Here is a 22,403-nt window from a genome sequence, read left to right as displayed (position 1 = left end):
CTCAGCTCCGCTGGCCTTGGTCTGCTCTCTACACCCTCCCCCCTCTGACACACGCACACATCACTACTCCCAGCTCTGCGGAAGGGGTAGCCTGGCCTCCTGGCACCCTAAGGCAAACACAGGCTGTTCATCTAGTGCTTGGCACCCATTGCCACTGGATCAACTGTCGCTGGGACCCATAGTCCGGGGGCCTCTGGGAAGCCACCTGCCACTTGGCCCCTCACGTTTGGGGCCATCCCACTGTGCCCACATGTGGCTGGCAGAGAGAAGATCCACAGGGGTCCACCTGGGATCAGGCAGGCCATGGGCTGGGCTCCTGCCCCCTCTCCCCCACTCCCCTCCAGGTCCTCACACGTGGAGTCAGAGTCCTCACATATGGCCAGCCTGGGCCAGAGAGCCTGTCCAGGATAAGCTTGTTCCCACAGTTCTGCCTCGGGCCCCCACTTCCACCCTCCCCTCTGCACGCACAATGGCCCCCCAGGGTGCAGGCTGCAATGACATTGCCCAACTTGGAATCCAAGTGCATTCCAGGGCCCACCCACAGCAGACCTCAGGAAGCCCACAGGCGGGACGGGGGTGGGGGGCGGGGTGTGGGACATCCCCGCTCCTCCCCCCCAGCCACCCTGGTGCGGCCCAGAGGATAGGGCCCTATGGGAGGCACGGAGCTAGCCTGGAGGGTGGAGGGAAGATACCAGAAGAATTCAGGCCCTCCCAGTTGTTTAGTGGGAGCCTCACGGCCGCCACCCCTCTCCTGCCATGGCTATGCGAGGCCCGCCCCTGCGGCCTCAGAGTCCTCAACTCTGCTAATGGGATAGGAGGCCCTGGCTTGGTCTCCCAGGATTAAAACCAGCCCAGTCCCACTGCCTTGCACCAGATCCAGCTGTCCACCAGCCCAGGGGGCTGTGCAGCGGCAGTGTGTGTGTGGCTCTAGGGTCAGCAGGCCTCCCTGGGGGCCAAGGGCGGGAGTGGACAAGGGCCCCCAGTCATGCCCTCTCACTCCCTGCGGGTGGACAGAGTTGGCCCTCCGGGACCTGGGGCAGCCTCCTTCATTTGCAGTTCCGTGAGACTCAGGCCCCCCTCCCCTGCCCTCCCTGTCCTGCTTCTGGGACAGGCGGGGGTGGGGGGATGGAGGGGTGGGGGTGGAGGTGGTGGGGGGTCATCAGTGTGGGGGGTGGGTTTCACTCTGACCTTGTGCTTGGAAATCAATCACCCCTGCCCCTTCCCGCTCTCTTCAAGATGTTTCGCGCACCAGCCTCTTTACCTAATCTCCATGGGCCTCAGACCCCACCTCACCTCACGGCGTTGTGTCCTGGAGCAGACCGGATCAACTGGCCCCTGCCTGCACAGGCTGCCCTCTGTCCCCGCTCAACGCTAAGACCGCAGCGCCTCCCGGTGGCCCATCCTGGGAGAAATGACAGCTTCTCCCACTAGCACCCGCAGCTCCAAGATGTCCAAATTCCCACCTTCCACTCTCTCCCCTTCCTCTGCAGCCATTCCACGCACACGTCGCTGAGGCTCAGGGAGTGGGAGCCTGGCCAGCAAGGCTGCCCAGAGCCTGGCGCTGCGGCACCATTTATTGCTTTTCTCTGCAGCTCATGGGCTAAAGGCACCTTGCCCGCAAAGTCCCCACTTGTACGTAGATCTGGTTCCCTGGGCCTGCTTGTCATCCCAGGCCCCTCAGTAGCCAGCAGGTTCTCCCCCTTTTCTGGAGTCCGAGGCGGCTGCCCAGCCACGGGCTGTGCGTAGGACGGCTTGTACCACAGCGATAAATGTGGACGTAGTCTCAGTTTCGTGGCCCCGGGCGTGCAGGCCTGTGACCACCGCCTTGAAAGAATGGAAGGGGAACAGGAGATTGTAGGAGCACCTGTACGCCTCCCAGGAAACCACACCTGTGGGGCCATGAGCTTTGCAGGCCCCACCAGGTGGGACCATTTCCAGCTTAGGAGCCAGGAAAGGGCAAGTTGGAAGTTGCCACCTTGCTGGCATAGCAGCTTAGGGGTGCTGCTCCCAGCAGAAGGCACAGGGACACCAGTGGGGCCCGTTACAGTGGGGCTTGTGGCTCCACCTCCCCCGTCCCACACCCACCTGGTCGAAGCCCCTCTCCAGGGTGGTGGCGCTTGGTAGCAGTTGGTTGTGGAGCCGTGGCTCCTCCACCCCCCTCTTCACGTCATAGTCGAACCACAAACTGTGGATGATGGCCTAGAATGGGGAAAGGTGGACAAGGGTGGAGTGAGCCTGGCGTGAGGGCAGGGCTGGGGAGGGCATGGCTGCGGTGGGGGGGGGGGGGGGGCGGGAGGAGGAGGTGCATACCAGTGCGGTGGCTGTGGTGATCTGGGTGCCCCCCGAGGCACCGACCACCATCTGCACCCGACCGTCGGGGCCCACGATGATGCTTGGACACATAGACGAGAGTGGCTGTTTCCCTGGGAGGGGACAGAGGTGGTCAGCCAGCTGCCCGGGCAGGCTGTCAGCACCTGCCCACGGCCCCCGCCAACCGGCACACCTGGCTTGATGAAATTGGCCGGTGAAGGTGACACCCCAAACTGATTGGTGATGTTAGGGGTGCTGAAGTCGTCCATCTCGTCGTTGAAGATGATCCCACTGACTTGAGACAGGATCTTGGAGCCGAAGCTGTAAGCGGACAGGCAGTCAGAACTGCTTGTGCATGGTGCTGTTGGGTTCTGCCTGGTCCCTTACCCACCCCAGTCCGAGCTCAGGAGGTCCCAGGGCCAGCTACCAAGATGGCGGGAGGGGCCCTCAAGAAAGGGATCCATTGAGGCTGGTGCTGTGGCATCTTCCTATACGAGCACCAGTTCAAGTCCCAGCTGCTTCACTTCCTGATCCAGTAGAGGACGGCCCAAGTGCTTGGGCCCCTACACCCATGTGGAAGACCTGGAAGAAGCTCCTGGCTCCTGGCTTTAGATCAGCACAGCTCTAGCCATTGTGACCACTTGGGGGGAGTGAATCAGCAGATGGAAGATATTTCTGTCTCTGTCTATTCTCTCCATAAATAAGTTACAAAGCAAAATTTAAAAAAAGAAAGAAAGAAAATAGGGCCCAGGCCCGGCGCAGTAGCCTATTGGCTAAAGTCCTCGCCTTGAATGCACTCATTGGGATCCCATATGGGCGCCAGTTCTAATCCCGGCAGCTCCACTTCCCATCTAGCTCCCTGCCTGTGGCCTGGGAAAGCAGTCGAGGACAGCCCAAAGCTTTGGGACCCTGCACCCGCGTGGGAGACCTGGAGGAAAATCCTGGCTCCTTGGCTTTGGATCGGTGTAACTCTGACCATTGCAGTCACTTGGGGAGTGAATCATCGGACGGAAGATCTTCCTCTCTGTCTCTCCTCCTCTCTGTATAGCTGACTTTGCAATAAAAATAAATAAATCTAACTTAAGAAAAAAAAAAAAGAAAAAGATATAGGGCTCAGCATGGTAGCCTAATGGCTAAAATCCTCGCCTTGCATATGCCAGGATCCCATATGGGTGCTGGTTTGTATCCCAGCTGCTCCAGTCCCCATCCAGCTCCCTAGGAAAGCAATTGAGGACGGTCCAAAGCCTTGGGACCCTGCACCTATGTGGGAGAACCACAAGAGGATCCGGGTTCCTGGCTCTGGATCAACTCAGCTCTGGCTGCTGCGCTCACTTGGGGAGTGAATCAGCAGACGGAAGCTCTTCCTCTCTGTCTCTCCTTCTCCGTGTGTATCTGCCTTTCCAATCAAAATCAAGAAATCTTAAAAAAAGAAAGGGGAGGGTGGACCCTTTCTTCCTTTGGGGAATCTCTGCCCCCTCCCCTTCCCCGAGTCACCCTACTAGAGATTGATGGTGCTGGTGGCAGACACGGCATTGCCTTCCTCGTCGACCACGGACAGGTGGGCGGTGCCCGAGTCGTCAGGACTGTAGTACTCCGGCTCGTAGTAGTCGGTGGGGTGTGTGTTGTTGGTGATCTGGGCTCGGAGCTGTGCCGCGTAGTGCTCAGAGGTCATGTTGGCGATCACCTGCCGAGACCCCAGAGCTGGCCTGAAGAGGCGGGGAGGGGGCACAGGCTGGTGCGAGCAGCTCTCAGGAAGCCCCCACCGGGGGCTCCGCCTGCCCCACAGCCCCCCAACTCCCAGGACCCACTCCGCAGCTTGTCCCTGTGGTGGTATTCCAGCAACTCACGATGCCATTCAGGCCTCCAGGCTCGCCACAGGGGGCTCACTCACTCACTCACACAAACATTAGGGGACTTTAGGAAAACTAAACTAAAGATGGCAGCTAGCGCCATGGAGTAAAATATACAGCTGCCTATGGGTGTTGGTTCGAGTCCCAGCTGCTCCATTTCCGATCCAGCTCCCTGCTAATGCACCCTGGGAAGGCAGTGAAGGATGGTACAAGTTTTTGACCCTACACCCACGTGGGAGATTTAGAAGAAGTTCCTTCTTGGTTTTGACGTGGGCCAGCCCTGGCCACCGCAGCCATTTGGGAAATGAACCAGTGGATGGAAGATTCCCTCTGTAACTCTGCCTTTCAAATAAATAAATCTTAAAAAAAAAAAAAAAAAAAAAAACAGAATGGCGAGAGTGTGGTGATCTGGCACCTCAGAAGGTGGGGGAAGGATGGAGCCGGCTGGAAGGTTCTAGATCAGCAGCAGCCTCTCAGGGGAATGGCCCCTTTGAAACCGGAAGCCGTGAAGAAGGGAGGAGGGAGATATGCACACTGAGCTCTGAGCAGCCAGCGGCTGGAGGGGCCGGCCTTAGCCAGGGGGGATCATGGGGCTGGACATGGTGCAGTGGCTTTGGTCATCTCGGGGAGGGCTATCCCAGGTCACAGGGCCGTGTGGGAACAAGTCTGCCCTGCCCTGCAATGCCAGGGATTCTAGCAGGAACAGGCACCCATGAGTGCCCCCTGGTGGAAGGGGACCAGATAGGTGCTGGGGCACAAGGAATGCTGGGAGCTGGGCTGGGGGGAGAGGCTCGTTCCAGGGTATGATGAGGCTGAGGCGTCCCTCCCACCTGCTTCTTTCCTTCTCATTCCTGTCCTCCCTGCAACAATGCCCCCCTCCCCCAGCACCGGCCACTCCAGGACCAATCAGGCTAAGGGGTACAGCATATTCAAAGTCCTGGAAGTAAGAATATGGCCAGAACAGGGCTGGAAAAGAGCTCTATTTGTCCATGGTCAAGTCTATCTCCACCTGCCCAACCCTCCCCCATTCCATACAACATGGCAGGGGCCAGGACTTGGGGTCACCAGTCCCACCCCAGCACACAGTAGGTCTGCACCCAGCAGCAGACTTGCAAAGTTCACATGACCCCGCAGTGGCCACAGGGAGTCCCACCTGGCATCTCCTCCAGGGCAACGGGTTCCCTCCCTTACCTACCTTTGTGACATCCTCAAACCTGGGGTCCCCAAGCAGGGTCCTCTTGGCGTAGGCAAACCGGAAGGCCTCTATGATGCGGTGGTACGTCAGGATCTTCTGCGCGGGGGTCTTGACACTCTCCGGGGAGAAGTTGTATCCTGGATGATCAGAGTCGGGGGGACTCCTGAGAGGGGTTCAGCGATCTCATGACTCCCCAAGGCTAAGAGCCGGTCGGTCACATCAGAGGGGACCAGGCGCCTCCCCCCCAGCCCTCCTCCAGCCAGTCCCAGCAGGCCTCTGCCAGGAGGGAAAGGAGGTGGTGGTGGTGGTGATGCTCAAACAGGGGGACACTCACCTTTGAGGATGTTGAGGATAAGGGCCAGCACAGGGCCGCTGAGCGGGGCGCTGGGCGCATAGAGCACCGAGTCCCCTAGGTGGATGCTGAGTGGATCCTCGATGAGCTGGGCCTTGTAGTTTTTCAAGTCCTGGGCTGTGATGATGCCCCCTGTGGACGAGCGGGGACAGGGTCAGGGTCATGGATCGTGGAGGGGGGATGGAGGATGGAGCTGGGACGCTGGGAGCACGGGGTTGGGGAGGACTGGGCACACTCTGGAGGGTCCTGCTCATCGGGCCACCTGACGGGCAGAGCCCCCCAGGGATAGGTGTGCCTGCCAAAAGGAGGAGTGCCCCCTAGCTGTCCACTGTCGGGACCATCAACCAGCCCCTCTGTCCTGCCTAACGGCGCTCCACACAGCCCCCGCCAGCTGCTCTCCAGCTGCATGACAAGCCTCCTTTGCTCTCTGCTCTCTCTTTTCCTCTCTGGGGCTCCTAAGTAGAGACCCCCTGCTCCCATCTCCCCCCAAGCCCCAGGAACCATCAGCAAGAAATGCCAACATGAGAAGGTGGTTGCCTTGCCAAGTGCCCCCTCCTCCCTTGCCAGCACGCCCCCTCTGGCTAATTCCCTTCTTCATCCCCCATTCCTTATGACTCTTGGGGGTATTGGGGAGGCATCTCTCTCTCTCTGCCTTAGGATGCTAGGAATCTCTTCCCTCTCTCAGCTTGGACACTTCCTCCAGGACGTCCTCCTGGGTGCTCAGTGCCTCCCCCAGCCCTGGCTCCAGCCTCTTGAGCTGTTCAGCGGTTGTTGGCATTCCCCTTGCAAGAGTTCTTCTGGGTGTGTGGGGGTTGTCCAGTGCCCAGCCCAGACTCTCCAGGAGGGCCTGGGCATGGAGTGCTCTGTCATGGAGGTCCTCACCCAGGCCCCCAAGGTCACGTTCCTCACCAGCATCCTGGATGTCCTTGACAATCTGAGCCGTGAGGCTGCCGTCGTAGAAGGCCTGGGCGCCCTCGCGGGCCAGCGTCTCATAGGTGTTTGCCAGCCGCGACATGATCACCTTGTCCCCCTGCTGGAGTACCTTCCCATTGTGGCAAAACACCTCGCTGGGACAGAGGACACACATGTGAGGCAGCTGACTGGGTGGACCCCAGCTGGACTACCACCCCCCCATGCCCATGACCACAAGGTGGTCAAGACAGCACCTGTGGCAGGTACCTCCACCTGCAACACCTGTGCTGTGACACAGCCAGCCCTGCTGCGTGGGGCACACAATTACACCCTAAATATAGAGTCAAGTCCTCATGCCCGTGTGCTGGTGAATCCTCCACTCCCCGCCCCATGCCCCTTCCCCAGCCACAGGCTCACGCACCACAGCGCCGGCGAACCTTCCACCACGGCCCGACTTCTGTTAAGCGCGGCTGCCAGACCCGGGCCCACAGGGAAGCCATAGCGGGCCAACTGGATGCTGGGCTCGAAGAGGCGAGCCCAGGGCAGCCGACCATGCCGCTGGTGTGCCAGCTCGTAACCACGGATCTCACCGGGCACTGCCACGGATAACCCGCCTGTGGTGAGAGACGGAAGACTCCATGAGTAGAGGGTCAGTGAGGCTGGTGGAGAGGTGTGTGTGCGTGGAAGGGGCTGGGCAGGCACAGGATTGGGGGAGGGGGTGCATGAGTGCTGGATTTTGCTGTCTCTGTTGGTCCCTGAGTTGGGACCGCTCTCCCTACCACACACACACACACACACACTTTTTTTTATTATTATTATTGTGACCTGAGTCCCAGGCTCTATTCTGTGGCTTCTCCAAACTTCGGTTGCTCTGTCTGGCCCTAAGGGGTTTTGCCTTCCGGTTCTACCTTCCAAGGAGCCTGCAAGCCCTTCAGAAACAGATTCCCAGAGTTTGTTCAAGGAGCCCCCACTGCTGACCTGGGATCCACCCCATCCACCAGTGAGCGAATAAATGGGATGCTTAAATAAATAAATAAATAAATAAATAAATAAATAAATAAATGCAGGGCCCAGCGCAGAGGCCTAGCCACTAAAGTCCTTCCTTGGACGCGCCCAGGATCCCATATGGGTACAGGTTCTAATCCTGGCAGCTCCACTTCCCATCCAACTCCCTGCCTGTGGCACGGGAGAGCAGTCAAAGACGGCCCGAAGCCTTGGGACCTTGCACCTGTGTGGGAAACCTAGAAGAAGTTCCTGGCTCCTGGCTTTGGATCAGCATAGCATCGGCCGTTGCGCTCACTTGGGGAGTGAATCATCAAATAGAAGATCTTGCTCTCTGTCTCTCCTCCTCTCTGTATATCTGACTTTGTAATGAAAATAACAATAAATCTTTAAAAAAAAAAATGCAGGACTGAAGTGGGCATTTCTGTGTCCTGGTCTCACATCACAGGGTGCAGGTTTCCATTTGTGGTTACTGTTCCCGGTCCTAACTTCCTCCGAATGCAGGACCCACCCCACCGGAAGCAGCAGCAATGACGCAGGTCAACAGGGACCCTGCTACCCTCAAGGGAGACCTGAATCGAATGGCCGCCTGACTTGATTGAACCTCCAGGTTACTGAAGACATTTGCAGAAGTAAACCAGGACAAGGGAGTTCTCTTTCTCAAATATGTCAGTTTCATTTGATTTTGTTAGAAGATTTTTTTTTTTTTTTATCTTGAAAGAGAAAGATCTTCTTTCTGGTTTACTCCCTACCAGGAATGGACCAGACCTAAGCTTCTTCCAAGTCCCATGAGGGTGATGAGCTCAAGCCCTTGGGCCATCTTCTGCTGCTTTTCCCAAGCACATTAGCAGGGAACAAGGTGCAAAGTGGAGCAGCTGGGACTTGAACCAGGGACTACATGGCATACCGGCCGGTGTCACAGGCTGCCCTGGTGATGGATTTCTTAAAATAGCAGGTTCACCTCCAGGTTCATGGCCCTCCCAGCTGTATGGCCTCAGCCCATTTGCCTGATGTCCCTGAGCCTTAGCACCCCACCTGTAAAATGGAAATCAGTGCGGCAGCCCATGGTCCTCACCGCCAACCCAGCGGCTCGCCTGGGAGAGCACCCCACAGGACACCTGCCTGCTGTAAGACCCCTGATACGGGAGAGCTGTCAGGGCAGCACACCTCCTCCACCACCCCTCCATGGACCCGCCCCTCCCCTCAGGACACTCACATTCTATTTTAGAACACTATGCAGTATTTGCATCCCACCCACCACTCTCCCAACACGCTTTGAATCCTCTCTGCATTCCTTCTAAGACCGAGCCCGAGTTAAATTCTATGTAAATAGCTGCGGATGTTGGACTTGTATTTAGGGAGGGATGGTGATAAGAAAATGAAGTATGTGTGGGTTGGTGGGAGTAAGTAAGTTAAACCTCAGCCTGGGCACAGCACAGTGTGGTGACCCAGTGGCTAAAGTCCTTGCCTTGCACACGCCAGGACCCCATATGGGCGCCGGTTCACGTTCTGGCAATCCCACTTCCCATCCAGCTCCCTGCCTGTGGCCTGGGAAAGCAGTCGAGGACGGCGCAAAGCCTTGGGACCCTGCACCTGCATGGGAGACCCAGAAGCAGCCTCTGGCTTCAGATTGGCTCAGTTCTTGCTGTTGTAGCCACTTGGGGAGTAAATCAGTGGGTGGAAGATCTTCTAGGAACTCTGTTTCTCCCCCCTCTCTGTTTATCTGACTTTCCAAATAAAATCTTTAAAAGAAAAAGAAAGCTCCGCCTGTGCATCCCATGTGAACACCGGTTTGAGTCCCGGTTGCTCCACTTCCAATCCAGCTCCCTGTTCATGTACCTGGGAAAGCAGCAGCAGAAGATGGCTCAAGTGCTTGGACCCCCTGCCACCCACATGGGATACCCAGAAGAAGCTCCTGGCTTTTGGCTGGGTCCAACCCAGTTTATCCACTGTGCCCATTTAGGGAGTGAGTTAGCAGACAGAAGATCTCTTTTTCTCCTCTCTCTGTAACTCTACCTTTCAAATACGATAAAATATTTAAAGGAAGAAGAAGAAGAAAATGCCAGGAAACATTCAGTACAGACCAAAATTCTTCAGGGTTTTCAACTTTTGTTTTAGTTTTTGACTCCCAGAGGAGTGGGTCAAATTTATGGACACGGACCCGCGGCAGGAAGTGCTGGAAGGGCTCTGTCCCTTTTCTGCATGGTGATAGTCACCAGGGCTGGTTGGGAGAAGCCCCGAGCTGCCTCCTTGTCCCACCCTCCCCCAGACCCCCGACCCCAGTGGCTGACCTTCCTGGGACTGCGTGGAGCTGTTGAACATGTTAGCGTGGGCCTGCGCGGGCGCCACCTCGCGGGCGTTGATGACTTCGGCCTTCCCTGGATGGAGAAGCAATGGTTAGGTGGGAGAGCCAGCCCCAAGCCCCTTCCCCAGCAGGAGCCTTGGGATGAGGGGTGAGGGCCCACTCAGCTCACCGCCCCTCTCCCAGGCCCTGCCACTCACCCGTGCTGCTGTTGTAGATGGTGAAGAACAGGCCGCCCCCGATGCCCATGCTGTGGGGGTTCATGAGCCCCATACACAGCAGGGCTGCGATGGCCGCGTCCACGGCTGAGCCGCCTTCCTGGAGTATGTCCCTGCCGGTGGTATGTAGGGGGTGGGGTGAGACCCTCCAGGCCACCCCAGCTCCCCAGGAACACCTGTCACCCCTCTACCCACCCACCTCCCCAAAAGAGGACAGAAAGGCTTTCATTATTTTTCTTCTCAAGATGGATTTATTTTTACTTGGGGTTATGGCGTAACTGTGGTCTGCAGCTTTGGCATCCTGTTTGGGTGCATGTTCAAAGCCCGGCTGCTCTGTTTTTGAGCCAGCTCCCTGTTAATGTGCCTAAGAAAGCAGCAAAGGATAGGTCAAGTGCTTGGGCTCCTGTACCCATGTGGGAATCCTGGAAGAAGCTCCTGGCTTCTGGCTTTGATCTGGTCCAGCCCTAGCTGCTAGGGAGTAAGCCAGCAGATGGAAGATATCTGTGTGTGTGTGTGTGTGTGTGTGTGTGTGTGTGTGTGTGTGTGTGTGTGTGTTACTTTGCTTTTCAAACAAATGTTTAAAAACATTTTTAAGAGATTTACTTTGATGTATATAATTTTTTTTTAAATTCATGCATTTCCAGCCCCCCTCAACATGCATTTTTCATGCAAAGTCTTCTTGCACTCTCAGAATTGACAAAAGGGGTGGGTGGAGCCTAGTTGGTCCTTGCTCCCTTCTGCCCTGAGCAGCTGTTTCATGCCTGGAGCATTCTCCTCACCTAGGCAGCCTGTTAGAGCTGGGGAAACAGAGGCAGAGAGGGGCTGGGGTCTTGGCCGGGTCCGCATGTGTGACCTCCCCTAAGGACCCACATCCCCGGTCAGCCCCACTCACCTTCCAATCTCTGAGCAGCCGGCAGCATCGGCAGCCACAGCCGCCCTGGAGTACACATGGCTGCGCTTCCTGGAGGCGGAGGGCAGCAAGACGGCGAGGCAGACAATGACCACCACCAGCACCACGGCCAGCAGGCCCAGTACCACGAACCTCTTCTTCATCGTTCAGCACTTCCTAAGTGTCCCCCACCCCGCATCACCCCAGGACAGTCTGGTCAGACCTCAGAAAGACAAGTCCCCTGTCTCCTTCCAGCCCCTCAGACTCTAGGCCTGGACTTCTCTGACAGTTCCATCCCTGCCCTCCCAAGCTACCCCCTCTCCAGTAGGGACCCATCCCCAACCCCACCCGGCCCCACTCTAGCTTCCAGACTTCTCCTGCCCCTTCTTCTGCAGCTGCTGCTGGCCCACTTCGGAGCACGGCGCTCAGCATCCACCCACCCAAGCCACCATGGTAGGACTGATACTTACCGCCGGCAACAGACAATAGCCCAGACCTGGAGATATGGCGGAGAACTGGCTCACACCCTATACAAAGTAGTCACTTATTTTGTCTGAGATTGTTCCTGATCAAGCCTCCTTGTCCTGCTTCCAAAAAAAAAAAAAATTGTAAGAGTGGTCCTACAACAGGTCTAGCCCTCCCCATTCCCTGGAAGAGAGGGGGAGTGGACTTGGGGTGACCTTAGGGGTACAACAGGTATAGGGCGGCCAGGCACACACACGCCCCGCTGAGAACTCGCTCAACCCAGCCCAGGATTGGTGACAAGCAGAACAGGTGACCCAGCTGGGTTAAAGCCGTGGGGGTGAGGCATCCTCCTTGAGTCTACACTCACCTGCCTCCGGCCTCGGGCAGGATGCTTCTGGGTTCAGTTACAACCTCAGCGGTCTCACTTGCTGGGGGCTGTTTGGAAAATGAAGTGGATTAGCAGGTGCCAAGTACAAGAGATGGGTATAGTTAGGAACATGGCAGCACCTGACGGGGGAGCCTCCATTGCGTGCACATGGCAAGTGGGAGCAAGGACTCTCTTTCTCCGTCATTCCCCCAGCTTGAACCCAGAAGCTGCTAGCTCTGACCGGAGCGTCCGCCCAGCTGCTCCCTGGCTGCCCTCGCTCCAGCATCCCTCCCTCCGCAGCCCTCTGAAAAGCAGTCAAGAAGACTGTCTGGCCAAAGTACCATCGGGGGCCCTGCCCTTCTCGTTTTCCCAGACGTGGCCCACACCCTTTTCCCCAGGCTCTGACAGTTCTCTGGGCACATGGATGCCCTGGGCCAGGCAGACAAGCCTGGTCAGAGTTCAGGGTCCCTGGGAAGTCCATGGGGCCTTAAGAGATAGTCCAGCAACCTGTGGTCTCCAGACCAAACAAAAGATCCCAGCACCCAGGAAAAGTTGGGGGGCTGGGCCGGCTCGCTGTTCCCCTGTTTGGGACCCAAAAGTCACACTTTCATGGTCCCACTAGGCTGCTTTCCGGCTCCGGCTGAGTTTGAAGCCATCACTGTCCCACTGCTTAGAGCCATGCCCAAGGCGCCCCCTTATCTGTCTTTCAGTCCACCTCAGGACCCCAGGACCCCTCCCCCACTAAAAGGAGTCTAGGAATAGACAGTCTATGGATTGTGAAGAGCATAGGGGGCTATACTGGCCCCACCCCCTCCTCCCAGGCAGGCCCGGTCCCACCCCCTCCATCCAGGAATAGCAGCGGAAGACCCCCTGCTGGGGGCCCGGATTTCCAGTTCTCATCCCACCCCCAGTCCCTGTCCCATGCCTTCTCCAGTTTTCTCCAGTAAACTAGAGAGCAGGGGTTGCTGATCCCAATCAGTCGTAGAGGGGAAACTGAGGCAGGGCTTCCAACTTACCTGCCCCTTCTAGCGGCCCTGGTGGGCTGCGCTGAGGAGGTCCAGGGGAGCCCCTCAGCCGCTGGAGGCTGCAGGCCGTGTGAGAAAGTCACAGCCACAGATGTGGCTACCCGCTCGTCCCACTCCGGGGAGAAGCCACGCCTGTCGCCCCTGCTGAGGTCCTCGGGGAGGGGAGGAGGTGGTGGGGAGCCTGGAGATTGACACTAGGTAAGTGCACAAGACAGGCAAGGATCTAGACCTTACCTAGACCCAGAGCAGGCAGGCAGCCAGGCACACTGGGCACCCAGCATCCCCACGGGGCAGCCAGAGGTGTCTGAGTGGGGTGGGGTGGAACGGGGCGGGCGGTCCTCTCTCCAAGGTCCAGCCGGGCAGAGTCTGTGCAGCAGGCACAGTGACTTAGCTTTCTGCAGGTGACTAAAGGTCACACCACCCTGGGAGGGGCTTGAGCAGGAGGTGGGAGGTACTCAGAGCCCAGAGTGAAAATAAAAGGGGGGTTCCTGGCTCCCAGTCTCAGTTCCCTTAGAAGAGCAAGTATTTCCTAGCTGACCATTTGGAAAGCTCCACTGGGTGGTTCACCCCTGTCCTGTCTGGGCGTTGAGGGAGTGTAGAACCTCAGAACCACGATGACCCAGAGGTGCCTCTTCCTAGGGCTGTGGATGAGACACCCCCAGAGTGCACCAGCCCTGAACCTGAACTTGACAGGCCTCCCCACACCCTGACACTGCCACTGCCGCCGCCTTGGTCACAAAAGCCACGAAAAGCAGCGTCCCGGAAAGTGGCCTGGGGGAAGGTTCCATGCGTTCAGACCGGTTCTACTGCCCACCCAAAGGAACACTGCTGGCCCCAGGTCACATAGCTTGGCCACCCAGCACACATGTACACACACACACACACCCCTACACACACCCCACCTTCAAGAGGCTGCATGTCCCTACCCAGCCCACCACCACCAAGGAAGTGACAGCAGGGGGCACAGCCCGTGGAACCTTGGACAATGCTCCCCTTGCCCCCAGAGCCCTCATCCACCAAGAGCAAGGGTCAGTGACTTCCTGAGTCATTGCTCCCTCCCCCTCCCGGCTCCCAGCTGTGCCCAGAAGGGGGTGAGCTCCCTGTCCCCAGGAATGTGCAAGCCTCACTCACCCAGAGACGCTGACTCGGCTGGCAGTATCACCACCCCCTCCCAACACAATCCCAGGACGCGGCAGAGGGACACACACACACACACACACACACAAAGGCATACACACACGCGGGCAGAAGTTTCCTGCTAATCCTCCAGGCGGCTGTGTCATCGCCACAGGGGGAAGCCAGGGCACGTCCCCAGGCCCCGGAAGACAGCAGACTTAGGCCACCACAACTTGCCCAAGGTCAGCTGACCTGAGCAGTGGATGGGAAGTGGGGAGATGGGGTCAGGCTACTTGCCACTCCTCCCCCACCCCTGCCACAGCCCCTCCTGCCTGCACATGGAGAACATAGAATCTGTGTCCCTCGTGGCCTGTCCCATGCCCAGAATTAGGACAAACACCTGCTCCTAAGAGTTGATGACTGACGGCTTATGCACAGAACTTATTGGCGAAGCTACCTGTGTCTCCCTCAACTATTCCCTTCCCCGGCCACCTCTTCATGACCTCAAGGTGGTGGACGACCCTAAAGTTGGACAAAATCGCCCAATTGCCACAGCCCTAGCCACAACCAGGGCCCCCAGAGAAGGACCCAAGACTCCCTGGGAGGCTCAGGCCCCACCCTAAAGCTGACCACCCACCCCACCCCACAGCTCCTTGGTAGGTGGCAGGTATGGGGGAGCAGGGCTATGCTCCTCTCTCTTCTTTGCAAACCCACTTCTTCTCCAGGAGCCAGGTTTCCTGGGAGAAAATTAAGGGCAGCACTCTATTGCCGCCTCTTCAACACACGTATCCCAGGCCCTGGATCAGAAAGAAAACAGAGCCCCGAAGTTGTCAGACACCCACACACGTCCTGGGGCCCTGCCTACCTGTGCAATCTTTTCAGGAGGCATCCACCCCCGGGCTCACTCCCTTCGCCCTAATGCGCAGCTCACACGCATAGCACAGGTGCGTTAAGTTGAGGGACGCCTCCAGAGCGGGACCAGCACAGGGACCAGGGACCAGCACGGGGCAGAGCAGAAGGCGGTGGCACTCACGACTCCCCACTCCCACCTTAGAAAGTCCCCGAGGCTGAGCTCCTCCACCTGTAGCGTTGAGCAGCTCAGAGAGGCTAAGTGTTTTGGGGGGGGGGGGTCACACAGCCAGCCGCTCTCCCCACGCCCCTTTCCCAGCCTGGCTTCTGGGTCTCACACTCCATCCCCAGCTGTGACCCTGCTCCTTCTGCTCCCTCTGCTGGCCCAGCGGGGAGGAGGTTTTAAAGCTGCAGGAGCTAGTCCAAGTCCTCTGCCTGGGGCTGGGTGATCTGATGGGGCCCAGACCTTTGAATGCCAGCTTTAAGGAGGGCCTGGTTGGGATTTGAAAGATAATGATTTATTGCCAGTGTCCTAGATGCTCTGCTTTCCCTGTGGCTCCCAGCTACTGCACCTGGGAAAAGAGTGCAAGATGCTCCCAGCCACACACTTCCCCCAGGCTCCACCCCCAAGAGGAAGCCCCAGACAGAGTTCAGGGTGCCTGACTTTAGACAGCACCAGCTCTAGCCATAGGGGCCCCTTGGGGTGTGTGTCTCCCTTCTCTGTCACTTTACCTTTGAAATAAACAAACATTGAGAAAAAAAAAAAAAAAAAGAGGCTGGGTTTCATCCAAAAGAAGACCCAGGAACAACGATCCCTGGATACCCCTTCCCCAAACAAGAAGGGAGTCCAGCGGCTGTCACCCCAAAGACTCTGGTCACCTGGACACCAACCATCCAGAAAGAGGTGCCCATGGCCTTGGCAATGGAACCTCCATAGCAGGACTTGGAACGTGGGGATGTTCTGGGCAAAGGCACCACTATAGGAACCACCGTGAGTTGAGCAGTCGAAGGGGGTTGGGGGGCACACCTTTTGACCTCCCTCCTCCCGCCAGGAAGTCCTTTCTTGAGTTCCAAGGTGTCAAAGTTGGAAAAGGAGGTGGCCGAGAGTCCAGAGCTCGAAGGCCACCGGGTCAGCCTGGACTTTGAGAGCCCATGGGAGGCTGGTGAATATGTCACCACGCTGGGTAACCTATTAACCCAGGCTCACTCATTAAGACCCTAGTAGGTGCCCGTTACCTACTCCTGGGCCAACTCTGGGGCCACGGGGGCCAAAGTGGGTACAGGTGGTGCTGGTTTCTTTGAGGCGGTTTCCTGGGCTAGCCCAGCCCTGGCACCAGCATCTCTGAATGCCCTTGGTGGAGGGCAGGGGGAAGTGACCAGACAGGAGGCTCACGGGGCTGGTCAAAGTATGTGTGGGGGAGAGCAGTGCAGCCCCCAGTCTTCACAACAACCTGGGGGCCACCCCATCTCTGTACCCTAGGGAAACACAGGAACTCGTGGGGCAAGAGGGGTGCTTCTGACGCAGGAAATTGCAACCTTAGAAAGGAAGGAAAACTGCCTAGAAGTCCCCTTCCCAGTGACCCACAGTCCAAGGAAAGCCATGCAAACCACTTCCTGCCACGGGCATCTCTCATTGCGGTCTCGGCTCACGCCCCACCCCAAGCCTAGGCAAGCCTCAGGTGCCTGGGTTGGGCCACCGCAGGGATCACAGGACACCTTGAACATGTCATAAGCTTTCCTGTGATGGAGCCAGGTTGGGGGAGCAGAGGAGAAGGCTCAGGGCTACTGGGGCAGAATGCTGTGTGGTATGCCCAGGATATACTTGGTCAACTAGATGAGTAACATATTGAACCCAAGCACTGGGGCATCTTGGGACCAACTTGTAGAATCACACAGACTCTTCCTTATTCGCACAGCCCACAAAGCCTGGCTTACACACTTGTCCCTGACAGGAAGCTCATGAGCTGTACCACCCAACACCAAGCCTCTTTTCCTTCTGTGTGGCTGGGCCTGACCCTGAGCGTCACCCGGCTGGCTACACAAGGCAGGGGGCAGGGAGGCAGGGGTCACCCACACCTTTTTGAGCTACCAGGTTGCAGGTGGTCAGGTCATATTGAGGAGATGCAAGGAAAATGCCAGGTCCATACAGAGGGGCTCTGAGGCCCAGGGCTGGTAGGGAGGGAAGCCCTGAGCTTCCTCCAAGCTCGCTAAGAGGCTGGCCAGCACCCCTGTGGCGTGTACTGCCCTCACGATGCCAACACACACACACACACACACACACACACACGCTCCCCTTCTATGGGAGGGTAGAGGCTGGAGCCAGACCAAATGCGTGGGCCTCCAGAACAATCTTCTCTCGTTAAGGCCTGGGGGCAGCATCCAACACCGCCCCCACCCCACCACCCCAGCCTGGCAGTTCCAGGGTCCAACTTCCAACCTTGGAAACTTCAAGTCCTGGGTTTAAATACAACCACAGGCGCTGAAGGGCCCAGGGCTAGGGGCAGCTTCCCTTTGCAGGCAAGTACCAGTGAACTGAAACCAGAGGAAGGCTACCTCCCCCACATACCCCCCACAGTTGGCAGGAAGCACCACCACCGGGGACGAGCCAGTTCTGGGGTCTACCTGCTTTGTCCTGGCTTGATGTAGAACTCGAGGTGCCCCCTTCCTGATCGCACAACCCCCATCCCTCACCCTCCTGGCTTTATACTACTCTCCCAGCAGGGTATTTATTCCATCACCCGGTAATTATCCGCAGTGTCTGGGGCAGGCTCCGGGACTTGGGGGTGGGGTAAGGGCCTGGAGGGGAAAGCCACCTATATCAGCCCCAGATCCAGACCCCATCACATGGCCTGATGTCTTACGGGGAGGCGGTTGGGGTGGGGGGCAAACACATCAAGCCTTCCTGGCACCCACCACCGTCACCGCTGCCCCGTTACCAAGTGATCCCATGGCTGCCCCCAAATGCCCTTTTCCCCCACTTTCATGCACACCGTCCAGATTCACTCACCCGTTCTCACACACCAGGACTCCCCAACTTGTATCACAGAGGGGCCTGCCGGGCTGACTGACTTCTTTCTGGCTTCCAAGTCCGAGTCTGAATCCTCACTTGGCTGGTGTTTTCAGATGCCCCAAGTTGGACAAGCCCAGACGTGAGCTAAACCCCTGCCCACCACACCCCATCCCACTCCACCCCACCTCACCCCCCCCTTTGACCTCTGCTGGCCATGTTAGCCAGCACCTGGCCTCAGGAGGCCCCAGTCTACAACTGCACTTTTCTTTTCCACTTGCTCTCACCTCTGCCCCCTTACCCCACCTCTTCCAGCTCCTGGCTGCACCTGAACCCCTGCATCCCCCATCCCGACCCTGACCCACCTCACAGGCCAATCGCTTCACCTGCTGGCTGGCAGTGAGAGGTCTCGGCCTCCTTGAGCCCAGTGCGCAAAAGCAAATCCAAGCCTGACCCTCCTCCTCCCCTGTTTCAAAGGTCCCCTTTGCCCGGGGGGGATAAATTCTTGCCTTGTCCAAGCCCGCCCCTTGCTCTGAGCCCAGTGCTCTGGCCTGGAGTGTGCTGTGGAATTTTGCTTTGACCCAAAGCAAGCGCTTCCTTCAGTCCTCCTGGCTCATGGTCACTTCCTCCCTTGCCCTCACCCCAACTCCCCCCCACCCTATTTTACCCACACACTTACACCAACTCAGACTTACAGCCATCCAGTGCCGCTGGGTGCAGGGGTGTGGTAGGGGTGAGCTGTCTCCCTGTTGCATCCTCCGACAACCTCTGTCATACGGACATTTCATCCAACCCCTCCATTTTCTAAACCAAGAGACAGAGGTTTGCAGAGCCATCCCCCGCCCCCTCTCCCCTGCCCACCCTTCCGTACTGGGCACTGGGTGGAAGGGCATGCGCCTCCCTCAGAATCCCTATCCACCTGGAAGCTCCGAACGTGACCTTATTTGGAGAGAGTCTTGATGAGGTCAGACTGGATGAAGGCAGACGCTAAAGCCAAGGAAGGAGCCAGGGTCCTTACAAGAAGGTCATGGGAAGGGCCACCTCCCAGCTCAACAGGCTAATCCTCCACCTTCAAGTACCAGTATCCCATAAGGATGCCGGTTCATGTCCCACCTGCTCCACTTCTGATCCAGCTCTGTCTCTGGCCTGGGAAAGCAGTAGAGGACGGCTAGGCTTGTACCCGCTCTCTTGGCTGCCTCCCTCCTGTGATGCCCTGCTCCACCTCCACCCTGTCCCCAGGGTGTGTGTGGGGGGTAATATCCACCTGCCTCACTCCTCCCAGCAAACACAGCAGTTTTGTTTTGCTTTTTTTTTCAGTGATTACTAGGAGGCTCGGGGGCACCTCACTGCCTGCAGAGAGAAAACCCAGTGGGTGTCCCTGGTCCTGGTCCTAAGGCAGGACTGGGTGGGTAGAAAAGGTGGCCGAAGGTAGGGTAGGTTTAGTTCCTGCCCATGCTTCTGGGTCGTGTGGACCTAGCTCCCCAGCTGGAATGATCTTGGTGGCCAATGGCTGGGCACACTATAAGTGTGGCTGTCACCTATAGCAGACATCTGGGAAGTCCTACTTGGCATGAGGATGCTTCATAACGTCAGCAAAAAAATATATAATTAAAAGAAATTAATTTTGGCTGCAAACAAACAAACACACACACACACACACACACACACAAACTCTGAGGGCCCGGCACAGAAGCCTAGTTGTTAAAGTCCTCATCTTGCACTCACTGGGATCTCATATGGGCACCGGTTCTAATCTTGGCAGCTCCACTTCCCATCCATTTCCCTGCTTGTGGCCTGGGAAAGCAGTCAAGGATCACCTGAAGTCTTGGGACCCTGCACCCGTGTAGGAGACCCAGAAGAGCTCCTGGCTCCTGGCTTTGGATCGGTGCAGCACTGGCCATTGCACTCACTTGGGGAGTGAATCATCAGACAGAAGATCTTCCTCTCTGTCCTCTCCTCCTTTCTGTATATCTGCCTTTCCAATAAAAAAAATCTTTTAAAAAACTATTTATTTTATTTATTTATTTTTTATTGCAAAGTCAGATACATAGAGAAGGAGAGACAGGGAGGAAGATCTTCCGTGCGATGATTCACTCCCCAAGTGACCACAACAGTCAGTGCTGCGCCAATCCGAAGCCAGGAGCCACGAGCTCTTCTGGGTTTCCTATGCGGGTGCAGGGTCCCAAGAGTTTGGGCCGCACTCAACTGCCTTCCCAAGCCACAAGCAGGGAGCTGGATGGGAAGTGATGTCACCAAGACCCCATATGGGATCCCAGTGGTGCGTTCAAAGCGAGGACTACTCTATCGCGCTGGGCCCAGCTGAGCAGTTTTAACCATTTGGAAAGTGGAACAGTAGATGTTAAAAAAAATTTTTTTTTCTCTCAATCTCTCCTTTTTTTCAGTAATTTGAAAGGCATAGTGGCAGAGAGATCTCCCATTCACTGAATGATTGCAATGGCTCAAGCTGAGCCGGTCCAAAGTCAGGTGCTCAAAACTTCATTCGGATCGCAAATGTGAGTGCAGGTGCCCATGCGCTTGGACCATCTGCTGCTTTCCCAGGTTCCTCAGCAGGGAGCTGGATTGGAAGTGGAGCAACCAAAACAAACCGGTACCCGTATGGGATGCTGGTGTGGCAGGCAGTGACTTCACCTGCTACGTCACAGTGAAGGCCCCCCCAATAAGTTAAAAAGTGTCCACTAAACTTTTGAGCATCTCAACTGGTCCCTGATCAGGGCTTGGGGTCTGGTTTTTTTCTTGTCTATGGGATCTCTGCTCCCCACACCTCCACCCCAACTTTCTTATCTCACTGGCTCCCTGAGGGACCCAGCATAAGCCCCTCAACTGGAACAGCAGTCCTGGGGGGACTGTGAGGGCGGCACGGCTGTCCCTTGTAAGCTGCTGCCAAGGACAATTCCAGGGAGGCGGCCAGCAACCTTCAGTTAAATACACGGCAGTGAAGAAGACAAGTTATTCCCACTCTCCCCCTTACCCCTTCCCCCCGCTGCCTCCCCAAGGAACAGCTCTAACTATTGGGGATTCATATGTACATCAAGCCGGGCTAGAAACAGTCCCTAAGAACCAGCTCATCCCAGGCCCTCCCCACAGCAGGCAGAGGGAGGTCCATCCAGGGATAGGTGCTCAGACACACACACACACTCTCCCTCCTTTCCTGGAAAAATTTCCTCTCAGACTGGGACACAGAAGGGATTGGGAGAGTCATGGAGCTGGGGGGAGCATTCATTCTCAGCTTTGCACTGGGGTCAAAGCCCTGGGCATACACACCCCATGCCCCTCACTGTCCATACTGTTCCTGGACACCCCGGCTCAGCTCTCCTTCACCCCCATTTCCTCTCATCCATCTTGCACTGTCCAGGCCTCTGGGCTCAGCCTCTGGAAAGATGCAGATCTGGGAGCTACCCAGGGGAAGATGACAGGGGTCCAGAGGGGGAGAGGGCTTACCCGGCTGCCTGAGGCTCGGCTCTGGGCAGAGAAGGGGGTCAGAGAAGTCCCTGGGGGCTACAGCTTAGGGCTCAGTCGGTTCAGCCACAGAGCCTTGGCCCAGCGGGTCATTCAGATTGCCAGGGAGGAAACCTGCGGTGCCAAGGTGGCCCCAGGACAACCCTGACTGTAAAAGAAGGGGGAAAGAGAGGGAGGAGTCTGACAGGTGCCAGGAAGGAAGAAGTTCCTTGGTTAGACGGAACTGAGGTTACACAGACCTGAGGGGGTGGGGAGGGAGGAGAGGCAGGAAATCAGTGGTCAGTGGGGACCCCCACCCCCGCAGTGGCGGGGGCTAACCTCAGGAAGTGGAACCTGCCATCCCTTTGCTATGTGCTCATCCACCATGCTGGCCCAACCGGGACCCCAGCCTTGCACAGTGCCCTGCCCCCTGGGACTGAGGACCAGAGCCCAGCGACCCCTCCCCTAAACCCTCCCCACATAACACACACTTCACCGGAGGGTCCCAGAGTTGGGTGAGGGTGGGGGTATTTGCACAGGGAGCTCCATGTGCTGGGGACAGCTCTCAAGCAGGTCCCTGGCTCCAGCCTGGTCCCGCTGGCTTGCCACGTCTGCACCTCTGCCCACTTGCCAAGCAGGAAGACTGGAGACAGCCCCACCCATTTCAAGGTGAATAGCCGCGCCCACTCGGTCTCCCAGGCCGGCGCCACGGGGGGCTGGCTCCACCCAACCAAGCAGGGAGTGACCCTAAATAATGGTTTTGCAGAAGTGGCCCTGAAGGGATCAGATATGGATGAATCTGCTAGCCACGGATTCCTCAAAGCCTGGGGGTGGGGGTGGGATGATAGTACACGTGCCTGGGCCAGACCCGACCGGGCTCCGGAGTCGGGTCGGATGCTGTGAGCTCCACCCTCCACCCCCTCATCCAGCCACACCGAGGTTGTCGCCACGTGGGCGCTCAGGGTGGGACGCTGCCCGCTGGACACATCCCCAGGTCGGGGCGGGGCGCAGGCAGACCAGCCTCCAACCCGCCGCCACAGAGGCTATGGGAGTGCAGCTGAGCTGGCGCGCTGGGTCCGAGGCGGACT

The 22,403-nt window shown here is 57.5% G+C and overlaps 1 protein-coding gene across 1 annotated transcript; it reads right to left on the bottom strand.

The window, feature by feature from the left end:
• Nucleotides 1-1,430: 1,430 nt before the first annotated feature.
• LOC121172075 (glutathione hydrolase 1 proenzyme-like) lies at nucleotides 1,431-21,466 on the bottom strand. The gene is made up of 15 exons (XM_041003872.1): nucleotides 21,319-21,466; nucleotides 11,863-11,930; nucleotides 11,501-11,614; nucleotides 11,034-11,207; nucleotides 10,124-10,254; nucleotides 9,913-9,999; nucleotides 7,041-7,233; nucleotides 6,617-6,774; nucleotides 5,690-5,839; nucleotides 5,356-5,492; nucleotides 3,810-3,994; nucleotides 2,504-2,631; nucleotides 2,311-2,423; nucleotides 2,086-2,199; nucleotides 1,431-1,824 (listed from the first exon to the last, which is right to left on the bottom strand). Exons 4-15 carry the CDS (start codon nucleotides 11,192-11,194, stop codon nucleotides 1,678-1,680), a joined length of 1,704 nt encoding a protein of 567 aa, XP_040859806.1. The 5' UTR covers nucleotides 11,195-11,207; nucleotides 11,501-11,614; nucleotides 11,863-11,930; nucleotides 21,319-21,466; the 3' UTR covers nucleotides 1,431-1,677.
• Nucleotides 21,467-22,403: the final 937 nt, after the last annotated feature.

This window comes from Ochotona curzoniae, unplaced genomic scaffold (genome assembly GCF_017591425.1).
Source record: "Ochotona curzoniae isolate NIBS_2020 unplaced genomic scaffold, NIBS_Ocur_1.0 scaffold_274, whole genome shotgun sequence".
NCBI lineage: Eukaryota > Metazoa > Chordata > Mammalia > Lagomorpha > Ochotonidae > Ochotona > Ochotona curzoniae.
The sequence above is the reverse complement of the archived record's forward strand: the minus strand, read 5'-3'. Positions and strand labels throughout refer to the sequence as shown.